Genomic DNA, 21,177 nt, shown 5'->3' with positions numbered 1-21,177 from the left:
AAACAAACCAGCCCAGCCCACCAGCGGATTTCCCTGATGGGTTGCATGCCAAAGGTTGCCGATCCCTGTCTTAAGGAATAGAATATATTAACTGCCAAATTCTGCTCCCTTCATTTACATGTGGGAAAACACTACTGCAGAAGAACTGGTTGCTCAGGTATAAATAACTGCAGAATATGGCTCTATGTTGGAAACCCTTGTTAACTGTTTAGACATCCGAATAAAATCATGCTGCAGCCCAAGCTGGATGTCAGAAGCTGCTTGCTGTAAGGCAATGCCCTCTAATTCCAACAGAGGTAAACTTAAGAGCAGTTTATCAACCTACGTTAGACCATCATATACAGCAAGGTTCTTGTCAAGTTTTTTTTTTTTTTTTTAAGTGTCCAGAGAAGTAGCGGATCCCTCTCTCATTCATCAGCTGTTAAGTGTCAAAGTCTCTTTGGCAGCTCTAAGCAAAAATGATTTAAAGTAGAAAAAATATTTACAATACATTAATTTCAAGTTGCCTAATATATATTGTTTTTCAATTAGTCTTCCAAATATTTTCCTTTTTGATTGAAAATGTGCTGACTGATCTACAGAAATGAACTATGGTTATAATTTATTTTCAGCTTAGTGAAAAGGAGACAGTCATTTGCTAAGACACTGAGTTTTAGTAGCTAGGTAGGACTTACTGAAATTTTACTGTTTTACTGCTAGAGAAGGTTTTGTATCTTAAGTAATATTTAGAGTATTCCATCATAGATTACTTGATCAGGTTATTTTGTGTTCTTCCATAGAAACAAGAACAATTCCCAAATTAAAACTGAGACAATAAAAATTCATGTTTATAACCTGCTCCATCTTTTTTCCATTAACTGCAATATCCTAGGCTACCACATTCTCCAGCAGTTTCCATTTTATTTTTTAAGAGTCAATGGACTGTATTTTGGCCTCAGTTCATTATGTCAACAAGAGCAGAATTTTGCACAGGCTTATTTGGATGAGCAGAGAGGTCACTGGGGTGATGTCATAGGGTACACCTCCGAGGGTGCCCCCTAGGGGCATCGGAGGGCCCTACACTCCAGTGGTGTAGTCCTAAATCTGTACACCATTACAATACTGATTTTCTTAAACAAGAATTCTTGTTCTTCTGAATTGTTATTCACATTTGATTTGTATACTGAACTTCTAGTACAGTAATCCTTGGCTAAACTGGGCATGTCTGCAAATAGGTAGGTTGTCTGAAATAACAGGGTGTCTGGTTTAAAAAAAGTTACACACACACTTACAGGAAGTGAGCCACCAAACCCATGTGGATCAGAGGGAAACAAAATTAAAGCTGTCCCAGGAGCTCTGGAAAGCTCTGGCTGCCTATCCTGACTGCTCTAGGGTTACCCTGCTTGTGTCCCTCCCAAAAAGATTTCCTGCCAACCTCTTCACTGCAGCTTGCCCTGCCACCCCAGTCCCATGCTCAGTAACAAGCTGCGGCCTCAGCAGCCTTTTGTCTCTGACTCTAATGCAATCCCCAATGGACTGACCCACACCTACTTCTGCCTGCTCCAGGGTGCATGGACCCGCCCCCCAAGTCAGCCCCAGAGCTGAGTTGCCCTGATGTGGCGGCTTATGTGATCTGGTCAGAGGGAGCCAGAGTTGGCAAGTGACTCCCCCTTGCTGGCTGCTGCCCCTACAGGAAGGATCTGCTGAGCCCCTGCCCTGCTTAGAAAGGCCAGTGCCCTGGATGAGGTGTGCTTGTCATGTACCTATGCTGGCTGTACTGGGCCCCGCTACTAGCTCTGAAGCTTTGTGGAGTGGAGCAGGGCCGAGTCCACAATGTACAGCTTATCATGGCTGAGTGAGTCCCTTCAGCACCCAGGGCAGCTGGGGAACTACAGGGTAGGGGGACTAGGCTCTCTTCTGGCTCAACTACAATATTGCTGGTGCTTAATACTACCAGCGTGGCAGTCGGACGTGTTCCCACTCAACTACACTGCTGTGCACTCACCTGGCCTTTGGTCTTCGATCTCTGAACAGCCAACACCATGGTCTGGTTGCAGGAGACTCAGCCCACTGGATGAGTGCCAGGGCAGTCTGCCCCTTTGGAGTTCTTGAAGGTCCAAAAGAAAACGGCCACAAGCCCACAGCAGGACTCCCCTCCTTCAAGGATTCTCCAGCAGGCCGTAGCCCTGTTTGACACCTACAGGTGAGTCACTGGTAACAGTTCTAAAGCACGCGTTATTCAGCATGAGGCCCATCTCCCTTAAGGGGGCTCCAAAAGGCAGCATCATACGAGCAGTCCCTCAGCAGCTCATCATGGCTCTCAGCTGAGCTCCTCTCCAGGAGCCAAGGGCTGAAGGTCTGCTCTCCTCCCAGCTCTGCAGCTGGACTTCTCCCTTTTACATCTTCCCGCCAGGCTCCATGCCTTGCAGAGTGGGTCATTAAGCCCTACCTGGCTGGTGTGGGGTTTATACACCCCCATCACAGGTGGGGAGCAAAGCTGAACAAATAATTGATTTTTCATTCCAGATTGACCCTAAGTGGAAACTTTTCAGATTTTCTCACCAAAATGAACAAACAAACAAAAATTCATTTTGGGTCAAACAAAAGATTTTGTTCGAGCTGAAATACACCCCCTCCCAGTTTTTCATTTTATTTTGTTTGGGGGTGTTTTTACTCCCTTTTTTATGATAATGATGTGATTGTTTATTTACAATAAATCTGCAGTTTTCCTTGAATAAACTATTTGTGTGAACAATGTCACCCAGTGCTAGTGGGGATCTGAACTCGGTGTTGGTTCTGATTACAGAACACACACAATATCCCCATCCTGAGCTCTATAAAATGTGCTGGTAGAATGTTTTTTCTCACAAATAACTTAGGGTCAGATGCTGACCCTAGACACCCTCCTGTGCAGGGCAGTAAGGAGTGGAAGTACCTGTATTGTGTGTTACAGCATGGAGAGGTAAGAAGTCTACAGAGGCTGCTACTATCTCTCCTGTACAGGTGAGTGGATGGGCAGTGGGCAGAGCCTTGGCTCCACCCCCCAGCACACCAGCCAGGCAGGGAAAGTAATCTGCACCAGGTATAGGGCTTGTTCCTCCAACTGGAGTGAGGGGGAAATCACGGAATAGATTGTGGCTCTGAGTCACCGTCTTATTCCTGGTCTGCCCTTGGGGCAGTGCAGCTATGTTGTGCCCATGGCGCAAGGTCTGCAGTAAAGCCACAGCATATTCAGTAAGCATGAAGCTTTGTACCACTGAAAAGGTGCAAGGTGCATGTAGTTAGAAGGATCTGATGAAAAGAATGGGCCTGATCTTGAGATGAGCCAAGCATCTGCAGTTTCCACTAAAGGCCGATAAGAGTTGCAGGTGCTCAGTACCTCCCATAATAAGGCCCATTTTTTGCAGCAGGTCCCTTTTACAGCATGACATATATAGCTGCTGATATGCCATATGGTCTCAGTTTCTTCAGTGAGAGTTATCCTGGAAGTCAATGAGGAGTTTTGCCTGGAAAAGCAGGATCAGGCCATTTGTTAAAGCCGTAAGGTCACATCTGCTTCTCTTTGTATCTCGTAATGCATCAGTCAAGGGCACACATCTATCCACAGAGCATTTCACAAATGGCCAAGGTCGTGTAAGGATTTTATTGTATTACAGCAGTGCACCATCTTCTCTGCCAGCTCCTTGCTGCTAGAGACTACATTACTGTGCATCAGCAAATATGACTATATGCTGCTATATTTAGTTTTTCAGACATCATAAAAATAGGAGATCTGTCAGCTCTTAAGATGACTTCATTATTTTGTCAGTAGAGTAAACTCACTTCCTTTTAGCACAGTCTAGAGTGCTTCGAGTTAACTGTTGTCTTGTGCTGTTTAGTGATAACTTTAAAATACATTAAGGAACCAAAATGCTCAATCTGAGTAAAATAATTGCTGCTAGGAGATATACTGGGAGAAATTAGCTTGCTTAGTTTCATCCAGTGATGATTGTGCTTTGACTGGAGACCAGAAGCATCCCACTCCTTCTCTCAGACACACACATCTATCCGTCATTATCCTCCTCAGAACAGGTGCTCTAACTTGCCCAGAGGAGTAATACAGATGCAGACAGGAAGGTCAGAACAAAGTCACAGGGATTTCAGTAGGGCTGCCCATTCCTTTGAAAATTTCTTTCAAGTGATTCCACCCTCTCCTTTTTCTTTCTGCTATGATCTCTAGCTCATAGTGCACAGGTCTCTATACTCAGCATTTCTAAAGGCAAGAGCTACATCTTTTCATCCTGGACCTCTGATAAGGGAATGGATTGCCTTTAGTGGTGTTAGAGCAGGGCTGTTTTGGAGGAGACTATTTTAGTTTTGACCTAGTGTATGGAGAGGGACCTTATGCCTTGAAAAATTAAATGATATAAGTACATTCTACTTAGCACAGCAAGTACTGGTGTAACACCAATAGACCCTGGTCGTCAGCAGGCAGGATTGACCCTGGGACCTCTGGAGCTTAGTGCATGAGCCTCTACAGCATGAGCTAAAAGCTCTTAGGTAAGGCTGTAGAGCAGACTTATTAATTTCTAAGTGGACTTGGTGCCACTAGAAGGGACAGAACACCACACCCAGGAGGTTGCAGGGGGAGGGTTACATACTTCCCCTAGCTGAGGAAGCATGTGAGCTTCAGAGACTTCCCAGTTGATATCCCGGATGAGCCCCCACTTGTAACACCGACCAACCCTGGTTGTTGGTCGGTGGGATTGAACTGGGGACCTCTGAAGCTTAGTGCATGAGCAAAAAGTCAATTGGCCCTTAGCTAAGGCTGTAGAGAAGACTCATTAATCTCTAAGTGGTCTCGGTGCCACTAGAGGGGACAAAATATCACACCCAGGAGGTGTTTGGGTTACACTGGCTCATAGACAGATCCAGGGGATATGAACATTACTGGGCATGGCACCAGTTTTGTTGCTGAGTTTTGTTGTCACCCGAATGCTCCTCCTCACCCACACAAGTTTTCAAACTCTGAAAAAATAATTGCTAATTATTTAAGAAAATATTTTACTTTTTTTTTAACCTGCACTTTAAGTTCTTTAGGACAGGGACTGTCTTTTCAATAAATGTTTCTACAGTGCCTAGCATAGCAGGGCCCTGATCTTTGGCTGAGACCCTTAGGCACTGCTATACTAAAAATGGTAACTAATAATAATGCGAACTGCACTGGTGCTAGGGACCTCAGAGTTTTCTGGGGTTCCAGTTCTGGGGCAGCTCACCATGCTGACCGTCTCAGTCCAAGACCCAAGAACTTTGTGTTTTGCAGAGAATTTCAAAATTTGAGGCTTTTGTTCTGAATCGGAATCAAATGAAATGTCAAAATATTAGAATCCTCTGTGAAATGGAATGACCTCTCTCTGGAGAACTCTACCCAGGACCTTTGATTTCCCCAGCACAGACCTCTCGTACTTGAGTTAGAAGAACGTAATCTTCTATGTGGCGTTTACTAGAGGGGCATTTACTAGTGGATTACAAACTATTATTTATGTCACTCTTCTTAAGCAGCATTCAACACTACTCAAAACCTCAGTTATAAATAAGTTTTCTTAAGAAGTACTGCTAAGAACAATCAAAGTGCAATTTGCTACCGTATGGAATAATGATGGGTCTGTCAAAATGGATAGTAATTTTTCTCCCCATAATATATTTTCTCTTTTGTTGTTGTTGGCTATTTTATTACGGTAACCATATCCCAGCAGGGCAGACAAGCAGCTCCCCTATGAAATGACAGCAACAATATAGTTGACACAGTGATGAGCTCCCAAAATCCTAAGAACTGGTTTCCTACTGGGTACTTCGCGGCACTTCAGCGGCGTGGGGGTCTTCAATTGCTCCAGGTTTTCGGCGGCGGGTCCTTCACCCGGAGCGAGTGAAGACCCGCCCCCGCTGCCGAAGTGCCGCCGAAGACCCGGTAGGGAACCGCTCAGTGAGTACAAGCCCCACGTGCCTGTCTCCTCCCCATCCGACCCCAACCCACGTCCTGCCCCTGACTGCCCCCCTCAGAACCCACAACCCATCAACCTCCTCCAGCTCCTTGTCCCCTGACCACCCCCTCCCGAGACCAGGGGTGAAAGTAAGTCCAGTGACTTACCGGTATGCTGGGGCCAACTCTGGCCCCTGGAAGGGGTGGGGCCTAAGGCGGAAGGGGCATGGCTGAGGGAGTCAGAGCCAGCCCTGGCCCATCCTGTAAGGTAAGTGCCTCCCCCACTGGGGTAGCAGCAGCAGCCCAGGGCTCCGGGGTTCTATTTAAAGGGCCTGGGGCTCCGCTGCTTCTACCACGCTGGCCCTGTAAATAGCTGCGGGAGCCCTGGGGAAGCTGAGGGGTTCCTGCAGCTATTTAAAGGACCAGGGCAGCAGAGGCAGCTGGAGCCCCGGGCCCTTTAAATAGCCCCTGGAGCTCCCTGCTACTCCTGGGCTCCCCCCTTCAATCACAGATTGGAAATAAAGTCACTATCATTTAAAAACCATGTATTCTTTATTAATTGATTATAAAAACAGGGAGCTAACTCACAAGGTAGTCTGGGTGGGGGAGGGGAGGAGAGAAGGAAGAGGCCACTTCAATACTTGTTGAATGTACTTGATGAAATGTTCTCTGAGCTCATGCAGGCACCCCGCACTGAAAGAGCTGAGCAGAAAGTGTGGAGGGACACAATAGTACAGGACAGGAAAGTGGCCAGTGAACGTGAGGAGAGCTGGCGGCAGGAAGATCAGAGGATGCACGAAACAACGCTGGGGCTACTGCGGGAACAAACAGACATGATCCGGCATCTGGTGGAGGTTCAGGAACATTAGCTGGAGAGACTGCCGCTGCAGCCCCTGTTTAACCGCCCTCCCTCCTCTCCATGTTCCATAGCCGCTTCCTCACCCAGATGACCAAGAACACATGGGGGGTAGGCTCCAGGCACCCAACCACTCCACCCCAGTGGACAGAAGGCTGTATCAGGGAAGATCCCTGCTAGCCAAACGCAAACAGCTCAGCGTGAAGCCCCCCCCCCGATCCTTTTCTCTGCGATAATCGCTTTAACCCTTCTCCAACCGCATGGCTGGTATCAGGTAAGATCCCTGATAGCCAAACGCAAACAGCTCAGCGCCAGTGCCCACCCCCACCCCCACCGTTTGGCTAACTGCAGGGAGGATTTCTTTTCAGCCACAGGCAAACAGCCCAGTAGGAATGGCCACCTATGAATGTCCCCTTAATTAAATTCCCGTATTTCAACCAGGTTACCATGAACAATATCACTCTCCTGAGGATAACACAGTGAGATAAAGAACGGACGTTGCTTGAATGCCAGCAAACACCGGGACTATACATTGCCAGGCTTTGTCATGCAATGATACCAGATTACTTGCAACTAGCATGGGGTGGTAAAGTGTCCTACCATGGAGGATGGAATAAGGCTGCTCTCCCCAGAAACCTTCTGCAAAGGCTTTTAGAGTACCTCCAGGAGAGCTTCAAGGAGATGTCCCTGGAGGATTTCTGCTCCATCCCCAGACACATTAACAGACTTTTCCAGAAGCTGTACTGGCCACGAATGCATCCCAAGTTCTCAGGGCAAATTAATCATTAAAGCACACTTGCTTTTATACCATGTTTTATATTTACAAAGGTACACTCACCAGAGGTCCCTTCTACGGCTTCATGGTCCACGATACCGCCTTGCGAGGGTTGGGAGGGTATTTCCATCATGGTGAGAAAAAGATCCTGGCTGTTGGGGAGAACACTGTGCTGTGTGCTCTCCTCAACCTCCACCTCCTCCTCCTCCTCATCTTCTCCGTCCACAAAATCCTCCGGTATGGCAACAGAGTACCCCATCATCGGAGTCCACGGACGGGGTGGGGTAGTGGTGGTGGGCCCCGCCTAGAATTGCCTGCAGCTCAGTGTAGAAGCGTCATGTCTGCCGCTCTGTCCTGGAATGTCCATTTGATTCTTTGGCTTTCTGATACGCTTGTCTCGGCTCCTTAAGTTTCATGTGGCACTGTGTTGAGTCCCTGTTGTGGCCTCTGTCCACCATGACCTTGGAGATTTTTTCAAATGTTTTGGTATTCCGTCTTTTGGAACGGAGTTCTGATAGCATGGATTCGTCTCCCCATACAGCGATCAGATCCAGTTCCTCCCATATGGTCCATGCTGGAGCTCTTTTTCGATTCTGGGACTGCATGGTCACCTGTGCTGATGAGCTCTGCATGGTCACCTGTGTTGATGAGCTCTCCACGCTGGACAAACAGGAAATGAAATTCAAAAGTTCGCAGGACTTTTCTTGTCTACTTGGCCAGTGCATCCGAGTTCAGATTGCTTTCCAGAGCGGTCAAAATGGTGCACTGTGGGATAGCTCCCGGAGGCCAATACCATCTAATTGTGTCAACACTAACCCTAATTCACACTGGCAATGTCGATTTCAGCGCTACTCCCCTTGTTGGGGAGTAGTACAGAAATCGATTTTAAGAGCCCTTTATGTCGACAAAAACGGCTTTGTTGTGTGGATGGCTGCAGGGTTAGTTTGATTTAATGCTGCTAAATTCAACCTAAACTCATACTGTAGACCAGGCCTAAGTATGGTAAGTTTGAACATTTTGGGCACAGTAGTTTACTAAATGATTAAAAGCTGCCGGGGCTGCAAACTCAAGTATAATTATTGTAGCTAACTGTGGTATAGGAACATGCACTCACAACTGTTCACAGAAATGTGAACTCCAAACCTGGAGAAAACTCATCTTGTCCTTTGGAAATGAGTATCCTCTAATTTACGGTTTAAGTTATTTGAAAATCATTGTGACGGGTTTGGTTCAAAAGTTTAGATTTGTTGTTTAGTAGTGGCAACTCTTATAGCACAGCATACAGTATCAGGGAAATAAATCAGGAAGTAGAACAGGAATACCAAGTCATCCCTTTACTAACTCACCTCTTGCCAGTATTTAATATTTTCTCCTAATGTACATCATCTTCAATGTGCAGAATGTTATTTACAATATTCATACTCATAAAAATATTGCCATATTCTTGAGGGTTGAACATGTCACTATATTTCTAACAATGCTAGTGTGCCCTAAAATGTTTCCCGGAGGGCCCAAGTGACTCTGTGCAGTTGCAACTTTTCTTAGAAAACATTTTAAGTATTCTGATAAACATATTGTGAGGAACTCACTCTGAAACTCCAGGAAATGGCATCCCAAACATCTTTTATTTATTTTTAAAAGCTAAAAAAATGCAAAAGAAAAGAAAAACAGTAAAAGAAAAGTATTTTCCCCTCACAGACAAATGTGATTTTGTGGCGCTATTACTAGAGGCCAGGGAAAGCAACATATGTATGCCCCTGACCTGACCAGAGGAACACTGGTGCCAACCAATGACAGGGAAAAAGGCTCGAAACTCCTACTGTCCAGTATTCTAGTAGCACTGTCGCTGATCACTAGCTCCTTCCTTATTCAAGGCTGGAAGTGAGGACTCCCTGTAAACAACTGGTAGCTTCATAGTAGGTGGGGAAGAAGATGATGAACCCCTGAGCAATTCTAGCATTACCTGAAATTCATTCTTTATGCCATGACAACCCTAGAGGGAGAGAAAATGGAGGGTGGGACACTGAAGTTGAAAGAAGAGGAAAGGAATCTATAAGGAGGAAAGGGCCAAGGAAAGAGAAAGAAAGGACAAAGGGAAAAGGAGAGGAATGTGGAAGTGGTGACCAAGGGAAAAGAATGAGGAGGAATGTCAAGGAGAGAGAGAGAGAGGAGTGCAGAGAAATAAAGCATGAGAGGTGAAGTTTGGGGACTTTCTTCTCTGCTTATGTTCTTCTTTTATTAAGAGAGCTTTAACACACTAAAGAAATTGAATGCACAAATTACATTATTGCATCTTTAAGATTTTGAAGTTAAACACAAAACAGTCAGGAAATGCAAAATTAAGCAGCTGATTGCACATAGCTGTTTGGTATTTTTTGAAGACTATTTCATAAGAACATAAGAATGGCCACGCTGGGCAAGACCAATGGTCCATCTAATGCATTATCCTGTCTTCTGAGAGTGGCCAGTGCCAGATGCTTTAGAGGGAATGAACAGAACTGGAAAATTATCTAGTGATCTATCCTGTCATCCTGTCCTACCTCCTGGCTTCAGAGGGTTAGGGACACCCACAGCATGGGGTTGCATCTCTGATCATCGTGTCTAATAGTCATTGATGGACCTATCTTCCATGAACTTATCTAATTCTTTTTTGAGCCCAGTTATACTTTTGGCCTTCACAACATCCTCTGGCAACAAGTTCCACGGGTTGACAATGCATTATATGAAGAAGTACTTCCTTTTGTTGGTTTTAAACCTGACACTTATTAATTTTTTTTAATTATCTATCCCTTTCCTAAGGGTTCCTTACATTCTGTTAGCTTTTTCGACATTGATATTGAGCAAATGTTTTCAGAGAACTATCCACAATGACTCCAAGAACTCTTTCTTGAGGGTAACAGCTAATTTGGACCCCACTGTTTTGTATGTATAGTTGTGATTTATGTTTGCCAATGTGCATTAGTTTGCATTTATCAACACTGAATTTCATCTGTCATTTTGTTGCCCAGTCATCCAGTTTTGTAAGATCCCTTTGTATCGCTTGCAGTCAGCTTGGACTTCACTATCTTCAATAATATGTATCACCTGCAAACTTTGCCACCTCACTGTTTACTCCTTTTTCCAGCTCATTTATTAATATGTTGAACAGCACTGGTCCCAGTACAGATCCCTGGGGAACCCTGCTACATCGCTCCACTGTAAAAACTGACCATTTATTTCTACCCTTTGTTTTCTAGTTCACCTGCTAAAGATACGCCTTAATAAGTAGTGTGCCCATTATGGGCAAGTTAATTTTGCAACACAAACCTTAAATTCCTGATTTGATTGTGCTTAAATTCACAACCTTGATATTGCATTGATATAGGTTTTTGCAAATTCTGTTTGCCTTTAAAAATATTCTGCTTTAAAAACAACAAAAAATATTGCCTATAATGGATAACGATAAGGAAACTTACAATGATAGGGAATCTCCAGTGTTTGTGTTTTGATAAGATGCATATCAAACAAAGAGTACTGTATTGCTGTACATAACAGAGCAGGGTAGGAAACTGGTTTCCCATCTGGACAGAATTTCTCAGATTTCAACATTTTTTCCCATCCTGAATTGGGACAAAATGTCAGAATCTTGAAAATTTTTGTGAACTAAAACATTTGAAAAAAATTCAGTTCAGGTCAATTGAAGTGCTTTGTTTCGGTCATTTCAAAATGTTTCATTTTGATTTTGACTTTTTACATTTTGTTTTACTATAATGTAACTTAAATTTCAAAACAAAGTCAACAACACTTTTCCTTTTGAAAATATCAAAACATGATATTTCAATGGCATATATATTTTTTCCCAAAATAAATTAAAATGGGAAATTTGTCGAAAGAGATCTTCTGTCAAAAGTCTGGTTTTGATGAATTGCAATTTTTGGATGAAAAACTGTTTCACTGAAAATTTCCTGACGAGCTCTATTACATAACAACATGCCATGGTTAAACTTCAGTGAGCAAATTATGTCAGGAAATCACTTGTAACAAAGCCTATTGGTATCCAATTTGCAGCAAGCATTCTCCAACTGTAAGATGTGTGATAAATCTTATTTCTCTTGCAGAGACAAAGGATATATTATTGTAAAAGAAAAGCAATTAAGAAATTTATCATAGTGAAAATACTGGAAATGCTGTTTAAATACTCCATTTTGTTTAAAATTCACATGCTTGTAAATCCTTTAAGATTCCAGTCTTCAGTGCAACATATAGATTTTGATTCAAGTGCATATTTCAATAGAGAACTGAAGAAAATATTTCATTACTAAATCAATACCAGCATCTGATGGAAGCTGTTCACCTTTAGCATAATGTAGACTTATTTTTCATAGGTAAGTATTTACATTGTTTACTCAAAAATACAACTGATCTACTAGATAAAGTTAATGTGCACAGAAACATAATAGAACTATACTATAATTAACAACCATCACATTTCATTGACACAATGGTAAAGCAGATGGGCTCAGAACTGCCAATTAAGACCTCAGTTTTTTAGGCCAGATTCCAACCATTGTGCTAAATCAGCATCTTTGCCAGCTGATCCGTTGAACCAGTGACATTGGCGGTAAAAATGATTCCCTCATCTATTTCTACCAGAGTTAAGACAGCCCTTGGAAAGACAGAAGATGCAATTTGGGAACAGAAGGAAAGGGGGCAGATGCTAATTTAAACTAGAAGAGATCACAGGGTTAGAGGACATGTTCAAACCAGTCCCCCAGCCAGATAAAGAGGAGAAATAGGGTAATATGGAGACAAAATCATTAAAACAAAGTTCCACAATTGCTTTATGTTTAATTAGCGTGTGTTGCATATTCACTGTACTTTGCACTGTAAAGGAAATTAATTTTTCTCTGATTTGTGCAGATCCAGAAACCCCATACTTCATTATTTTTAAAAGGGTTCTAACAGACATAGGGTTATGTGACAATAAGGATTCACCAAGTCATTCTTTGGGCTTCTTTGCAAAATTACGTTACTGTTATGAAATACCAATATCACTTTTGAAAACACCTGCCGTTTTCTACATTTCTTCATTGCTCTCAGTTACAACATATTAAAGAACTCTGGACTTAGTTCAGCAAAGCACTCATGCATAGGCTTACATCTCACTGAAATCAATTGGACTCATGAAGTCAATGGGATTTAAGCATATTTTAAGTGCAGTGCTGAATGAGGACCTCTGTGCACACAGATGCATATCCAAACCTTTCTTTAAGCTCCTAGCAGTCACACTGAGTGAGTTTGGATTTCTAGATATTTATTTCCACAAGTGTAATGACTATTGCGATGAACTTGGGTGCCTCACATAAAATTAATTACAAGAGAAATAATTTCCCATGTACTAATCAAATAAGTGGGTATCGTTAATACTTAATGGCCACATCAGTCTGACAGTGATCCCTCCTTAATGTCCCATAAATGATTTGCCAAAGTCCTAGCTAAATAAATACACTTTAAATAGTGGCAAGAAAGAGGCCAGATTCTGGCATACTGTCAAATTCCACATCACTAACACTGACTTTCTAGAAATATATTTTACTTTATCATATTATTTCAGAAACCACTTTACAAGCTGTAAAACCAAAGTAGCAGAATTTGCAACTTCCCTATGACCTAACAGTGACTAGAGAAAATGTATACACTATGTTCATGGACAATAGTACAAAACTGTCCAAAACAACAGCACTGAAAAACATACAGAACCCGAGTCTAGTATAAACGCAGATAGTACCACCGATGCTCCATCAAGATGTATATTCTTTTAACATGTCTATCTTGTTTCTTGAGAAACTTTCAATAAGGTATAACTTGTAAGTAGCAGAATGTCTTTTGCAAAAGACTATGGACTTACCTGCTTTCTCTTTGCTCCGCTTCTGAGACAACACCTGTAAGAAATAATTTTTAGTTTAGCAAGAACACATTTTCCCAAAAGGCTCAAGATATAGTTTTATGACAAAAGTAAGAACAGACTTGAAAACATCGCCATCTTGTTTAGGTCAGTACAACCCATAACTTTTAAATTAAAGGCCCTGGGGACAAGATAAGCTTAATTTTCACCCAATTTATGTAAAACCAAAAGACTGAACTGATCCTTCTGGATACCAAGAAGATTCCAGATGAGAACTTCATAGAATCTGCTGTTTGCTTGAGATGCAGCCACTTCCATATCTTGCTATTGTGCATTCTTTGGTCCCGCTACATGATAATCATCTGCACCTCTATCTCAGAAGCACTAAACTGCTACATTGCCTCATCCGTTAAATGCTGCCTCTCCAGCCTTGATGAGGATCACTCCATACAAACTTAACTTAAAAAAATTTATCCTCAGCTCTTAATTTGTATACAAGTTTTACTGAAACACCAGAAAGCTCCTCCCTTAAATACAAAATGTAATCAAATTTTTTACTTTCAGAATAGAAAAAAAAATCACTCTTTCTAGGTGAGGCAGCATGGAGTTGTTTTCCCATCCTAGGAAATACTGCAAGACAATTTTACTTTGTAAAAGCTCCATTATGATCACAGTTTAAATTTTGTACAGCAAAAGTGGTCAAGGCTAGGTTGGGTTTAGCTTAGCATGGGAGTGAGATTTAACATTTGGTTAATGTATTAGCTAACTCTGACCTAACCTCAACCACTTTTAAACCACGTGGACAGAGTTGGGTTCTAATTAACCATGTTTACTAATTACATACAAACATACACAGCCTAGCTACATATATACACTGATACTCTGTTAGGTCCTGGGAGCTTCTACAACAGAAGACAAGGATGCCCTCTAGAGGGCTCAAACTATTTAAAGGGATACTACCCAATTCCTATGCAGTACAGGCGGAAGAACTAGATGGCTGTAAACTCAATCCAGTGATTTAGGTGATGGTGCTCAATTGGAGACAGCAACTGGAAGCAATGTTGAGATAATATCACTGTTATCACTTATATATGCAATGTAGGGATCCTTGTTAAATCCCCAAAAGCTGTTGGACGATGAGATACAAGCAGTGGCCAGAACTCTTTTCTGCTTACATTTGGTTAGAAGGTTGCAACCTCTTCTGGAGCTGAAATTCATTCCCATTATCTAGGATTTTGTCAACTCAAGATCAGACTATAGCAATGGAATGAAAGCTTAAGTCTATGCAGAAATGGAAGCTGGTGCAGGGTGTGGCCACCTGCTTTTGGAGCAGTGTGTCTCACTGGGAGCATGGAAGCACATTATACCAGCACTTTATGATCTGCAATGAGCTTCTAGATGAAATCTGAGGTGTTTATGTCAGCCTGTAAAACCCCTACATGGCCTTAGACTTGCCTGCTTAACAGAGCACTGTTTTCCTTGAGCCATACTCTCACAGAAGCAATCAGCAGAGGTGGTCAAGCTAGAGACTTCCTCAGTTTCAAATGGTCAGCACTGGTGGTATTCTCCATAAAGAGCCCTCAACTTTGTAATTCTCACCTACCTCTGGGCAAGGTCTGAATTAGGGCAAGGTCTATCTATGTTTCAAAGCTGTTGGAGAAAGTTGAGATGTATTTGGGACTGAGGTCAACTATCTAATACCTGGTTAACTTTGTTGTTTAAAGTGGGGATAAACTGCTAGATTTTATTTATTTTGTTTAGTTCATGCTTTTAAATTAGTCAGAGCACCTAAATCCAGGAATAAGTACTTTCTCAGTGTGTATAAATCATCCTCAGTTTTAGTGTTCTAGCATAGCCCTAGGGGCACCAGTTATTTTACAATCAAGGTCAGGCTACAACAACTTCCAATGTCTTTTTAGAACAGCATACAACAAAAGATGCAAATTGTAGTTGGAGCAAACCCAGATGGCAACAGAAATCTGCCAGATTAAAAGTGATTTATGGAAATAGTAATAGTAAGGCACTATATAACTGACTGCATAACAAAATACATTTGTTGGAGCACTAGCATCCCATCTGAACTGCATGCCAATATCCAATCAAATCCACAGAAAGCATGGACTAGGCTAGTGCAAGGTTCCAGCACCTGCTGTTCTGAATAATAGAGAAATAATTCACTAACAACTCCAGCTGTAGTAATTTTGCAAGTGGAAGTGTTAAATAGAATCCAAAGACAAATATCTTGCATTGATTAAACCATTTACTTGAGCTATAAAAAACAGAATACAGATAGACATTGGCCTCAGTCCTCCTCTTGTACCACTTTTACACCAGTGACCTCAATGGATTCACTCCTAATTCACCTCAGAGAGGAGCTTCAGACCCACTTTGTTTTATGATCACAGGACATTGATAAAGTCTGGTTTATGGAATCTGAGAAATGTATGATCAAGGGTGGGGCTCCAAGTTAATTTGGGGCCACTGTGGAATTAAGTTAAACTCAGAGTTCTTGGATTTCTAGTTCCTAGAAAAGGAAAGGACATGTAATATGGGAAACTCGAGTGGGAGGTCATTCTCTAGCTCTGTCTTAAAGCACTTGGAGTATTTGTGTCCGTTATCGCTCTGCTCTGAGAACAGCCAACAATTTAGTAGACAGCTCCTTGCCTGTTGGGTCTATTGTCTGAGAACATTGATCCCTGCTCCACTGGCAGCTGTGTCTAGTATGATCTCTGCTAGCTCACTCTTGGCAAAGTCCTGGCTGCCGGGCCTTTCCCAAACCATGCTAAGCAGGAGAGAGAAAAGTCTTGGTTCAGCAAGATACTTTAAAACAGGTATAACTTTAAGCATGTGATTGGTCCCATTGAAGCCACCTTTCTGAATCAGCGAAATAATATTTGGGGTGTTTGGCAAAAGAGAGAAGGAAAGATGAAGATTCACAGTGTGTGGGGAGGTAAAGAAAAGGAGATTGTGTAGATGCATCCCCCACCTCAAGAATAATCCAAAATCCTAAAGATAGCCCTGAAAGCAATTTCACATATATAGATTATGCAAACAAACAATTAAGATTATGTAGAATTGAGGCTAGGAGGAGATATAAATCCATCAATGAAAACAGATCAACATGGTCATCAAATTTTTTTTCCCTCAAATATACACATGATCTCTGACATGCATAAATAGTGTGGGCATGAAACCCACACACTACAACTGGATTAGATGATTTAATAATGTAAGATTTTGTCCTAGTAAGCTTCTCGTCACATAAAAGCTTTTTTTGACAATGAAAATGACTATGAAATGGGAACTCTAATGGACTCAGGATTATTGTAATCTGCAACAGCACAATTATTCTGCAATGCTAGCCAGTCCTGTAACTTCATCTGCTGCTTTCACAGAAATAAAAATGACAGTTGTGTCCAAGACTTTTCTGTCTCACAGAATCCAGATATCTGCAGCATGCAGAATTTTTTACCTTGTGCAACAACAGAAAATGGAATTGAAGTTAATATTTTAGGCTGGGATTTTAAAGGAGCCTAAGGAAGTTAAACACCCAACTCCCATTGAAATTCAAAGTTCATTGAAACTCCCTGGAAAATTCAAAGTTCAGTTCTAAAAATCCAGAAAATTGTAAATTTTGCCTGCAAGTACAAAAGTAGAATTAGTCACTGTATATAATTTCAAAGGCTTCAGGGTAATTTTATCATTGAAGAATGGATTTAAAAATAATTTGTTCTTTATTAATAAAGATCTAAATACAGTTTTCTCTAGTATAATATTTTAATTGGTAAGGTGAAAGACAAATCCTAAAAATAAATCTTTGTACTAAATTACTCGTCTCTTAAAACTTGAACATAGCCTCCACTATTATGACCTTTTTTCCACTACAAATGTTCTCTTCAAGTTCTTCCCCTGGATTTTCTCCAAGTCCAGATCAACTGTCAGAGAAGACCAGATTTATATGGCTCTTTATCCTCTACCTACTACTACTTTGTATATATTCTGATGCACTGAATCATGCAGATATGTAATAGAATGTTTTTAATAAACCATGTACTGGGGACAGTGGGCCAGCTCGTGTATTCATCATTGACATGAAGCAGAGACGTGGGAGCCAAGGCAACATTTAGTGCTGGTGTAGTGTTTGAAGTGTTGATCAAATAGAAATGTAGCTGAAAAGGACTTAAAAATTGTCACTCCGAAATAACCTGTTAATTAGAGGGAAAAAAGGTTTACAATAAATTGAAACAGAGTAACAATAAAGTCTATAATGATGAATACCACTTTTAACAATATTAAAACTGTCATCAAAAGAAAAACAAAGTGAATGTAGTTTATACTAAAAGAGCAGCTGTTTTAGTAAATTATAATTTATCACGTTTAAACATCAAAAAGTTCTCTGATTAATGTACAAAATGGAATTATGCTGATTTTCAGCAGTTGATAATCTGGCTCAAACTTCCCAAAATTATAACAATAGAGGCTAGATCCAAGTTTTAAGAGCCAAGGCACATTTAGTACAAGGATTTACTTTTAGTGCATCAGGAACATCTACCTGCTATCAGTAAAAGCAGCATAAGCAGAAAGTACTCCAAAAAAGGGGTTTTATTAATCCCTTTCATCATACCTGTCACAACTGACTTGATTCTTTCTGTGACTTGCTGCTCTAATATTGTATTTGATTTGGTGGTTTTGTCTTGCTTTCAGAAACACTGCTTCTCTCTTACCATCACTTTGCAATACTTTTCAGAAGATCAGTCTTGATAAGCAAAAGGCTAACATGGCACATTTCACTTAATGCTGTTCCTTATGGATCTTGTTAAGTGGGGTTTAGTATCATCCCACATGCCTCTGGCCTTGACCTATTTGGCTGATGCAAGGGAATGAAGTCAAAGTTATAGGAGGATAGGGATGGCAGACACGAATGGTTAACTGCTTTGTCTGCTAAATTTGGACCCAGTCTGAATACAGTTTCAAAGTATTTAAATTATGTAACTAGTAGTAAAGCTTTTTTTCTCTTGCTTGTATGTTGGCATAATGTTCAATACACTGTATTACTCCATATTTGTTCAAGATACCACTATAATGTGTTTATTCTGGAAACAAAATGTTCCTGTGTTTACAACAGATTCACAAATTCCAAAAGGGGTTGATAGAGAATGATCGAGAGTGACTAGTTGCATCAGGCAATATCTGTTATTGGACCAACTTCTGTTGGTGTGAGAGACAAGCTTTTGAGCTTACACAGAGCTCTTCTTTATGTCTGGGAAATGAATTCAAAATATCCCTGCTAAATACAAGGTTTGAACAGATTGTTTGGCATAAGCAGTGAACACATATTACAAGGGACCATTCTCCGACACCATCTATTATAAAGAATTCAGAGAAGACCCCACACCACATTTGACCCAGGAATTTAAAGATATCATCAAATCCTTTCCTAAACAACTCCAAGAGAAACTCTACAAACACATCCCCCAGGAATCCAACCCAAGGACCTTCTACATACTTCCTAAGGTATGTACACAAACAAGGGAACTCAGGCAGACCCATCATATCTGGCCACAGCACTCTTACTCAAGGAATACCAGGACTCATAGAAACCATCCTCAAACCACTCCCTATACACCAACATCCCTCAAAATGAAACTCAAAAAGCCCCATAATAAAAATCGGTATTGCATGTTCACTCTCACTCCGTCTGTCAGCAGAACGTATCCACACTTGGGGCCCTAGCATCAACAGCGTGAGCTGTACACTGTGGGTACCTATCCCACAGTCCAGCTCAACACCTTCTGCCGCTAGGTCTTGTGGGAAGGCAGAGTAGATTACGGTACATCTTGGGACTGGGCTCAATGTCTCATGATGCATTGCTTTCTGTCCCAGAATTCCATGGGCTTCTGGCTTTCTTTTGTGGCATTTTTCAACGGCCCTTCTTTGCTGTGCACCCCAGCATCTTTGTGAGAAGGGATGGATCTCACACTACTCTCCTATGCTTTGATAACTGTCATGAAGACATCGTGGATGGCAGTGCAGTTAATCATGAAGTTCCTAACTGAAGACGACTCCCAGTTGCCTGACATGGTGCATGATATGAATAGGAGCAACTTTAGATTGCTCTTGGCATTCACAGAACAGTTGCAGAGGGTGGACCATTGCTTTTCGGCTTGGGAAATAAGCACTGAATGGTGGGATCATATCATCATGCAAGTGTGGGATGATGAGCAGTGGCTACAGAATTTTCAGATGTGGAAAGTTACCTTCCGGGAACTGTGCGGCGCTCGCTCCAGGACTGCGGCACAAGGACAGCAGAATGAGAGGTGCCTTATTGGTAGAGAAGCTTGTGGCAATCGCGGTGTGGAAGATGGTGACTCCAGACTGCTACTGGTCGGTCGCAAATCAATTTGGAGTTGGGAAGTCGACTGTTGGGGCTGTGTTAATGCAAGTGTGCAGGGCAATTAATTGCATCCTGCTACGAAGGACCATGACTCTGGGAAATGTGCATGAAATAGTGGATGGCTTTACAGAAATGGGTTTCCCTAGCTGTGGAGGGGCAATAGATGGCGCACACATTCCAATTTTGGCACCACACCATCTTGTGATGGAGTACATCAATAGGAAGGAGTACTTCCTAATCTATCTATGATTCTATGATTCTCCATGGTGTTGCAGGCACTTTTAGATCACTGTGGGCGATTCACTGACATCAACGTGGGGTGGTCCGGGAAGGTGCATGATGCACACATCTTCAGGAACACTGGCCTGTATAGAAAGCTACAAGTGGGGACTTTCTTTCCAAACCAGAAGATTACAGTGAGGGATATTGAAATGCCGATAGTGATCCTGGGAGACCTGGCATACCCCCTACAGCCATGGCTCATGAAACCTTAAACAGGAAACCTGGACAGAAGTACGAAGCAATTCAAGAACAGGCTGAGTAGGTACCAGATGACAGTGGAATGTGCTTTTGGCAGATTAAAGGTGTGCTGGTGATGCCTTTATGGCAGGTTAGACCTCAATGAGGATAATATTCCCATGGTCATAGCCGCGTGTAATCTTTGTGAAGCTAAGGGTGAAAGGTTTGCTCGGGGATGGAATGTTAAGGAAGACTGCTTGGCTGCTTATTTTGAGCAGCCAGATACCAGGGCCATCATAGCCCTTTTCGCACAGCCTCAAGAAATCTGCCTGTAGGTATCAAAATTCCTACGGCTCAAGCGCAGCTGGGACTGCACAGCCTCATCTCCCCAGATACTGAGCAGATTCAGCAGCTCTGCAGTGGTCCAAGTTGGGTGGGGCCTGCTGCAGTGTCTGGAGAGGGGGAAGGGAGTACACCATGGGTGCAGTTTTAGAGGGGCAGGGAGGCATTGGCCCCCAAACACAGGCAAGGTGTGGTGTGTAGGAGGGCGTGTGCATGCAGAGTCACTTCCAATGCCTTCCCCCATTTCTGCGAGTGCCAAGCCGCTCTGCTCTGCCTGGGTGGGAGGTGTCTGTCCTCAAGAGTACCATTTAAGGGGGGAAGGGGGCACTATCCTGCCCCCCACTATAGTAAAAATCTGGGGCAAAATTTGTCTCTCTCATCCCTCCCTTGCACCCATGCATCCTTTATCCAAAATACTCATTTAGCACTGAAGATAAATAGGTGTTAACAAAATCAGACAAAACACAGCGTTTTTCAAAGGGTGATTTAAAATCCCTTCCTCTCTCCATTGCTCAGTTTTTTTGTCTCT

General features: G+C 42.3%; 1 protein-coding gene across 6 annotated transcripts in view; it reads right to left on the bottom strand.

Moving 5' to 3' along the window:
- Positions 1-21,177, bottom strand: part of STARD13 (StAR related lipid transfer domain containing 13) — a 518,446-nt gene that overhangs the window by 285,929 nt on the left and 211,340 nt on the right. For all 6 annotated transcript variants that reach the window (XM_045016174.1, XM_045016165.1, XM_045016200.1 and 3 more), the window contains one exon: positions 13,457-13,490. In XM_045016174.1, the coding sequence (XP_044872109.1) occupies positions 13,457-13,490 (34 nt within the window). The remainder of the gene's footprint in view (positions 1-13,456; positions 13,491-21,177) is intronic.

Source organism: Mauremys mutica, chromosome 1, assembly GCF_020497125.1.
Source record: "Mauremys mutica isolate MM-2020 ecotype Southern chromosome 1, ASM2049712v1, whole genome shotgun sequence".
Lineage (NCBI taxonomy): Eukaryota > Metazoa > Chordata > Testudines > Geoemydidae > Mauremys > Mauremys mutica.
This window is presented reverse-complemented; position numbering and strand designations above follow the sequence as displayed.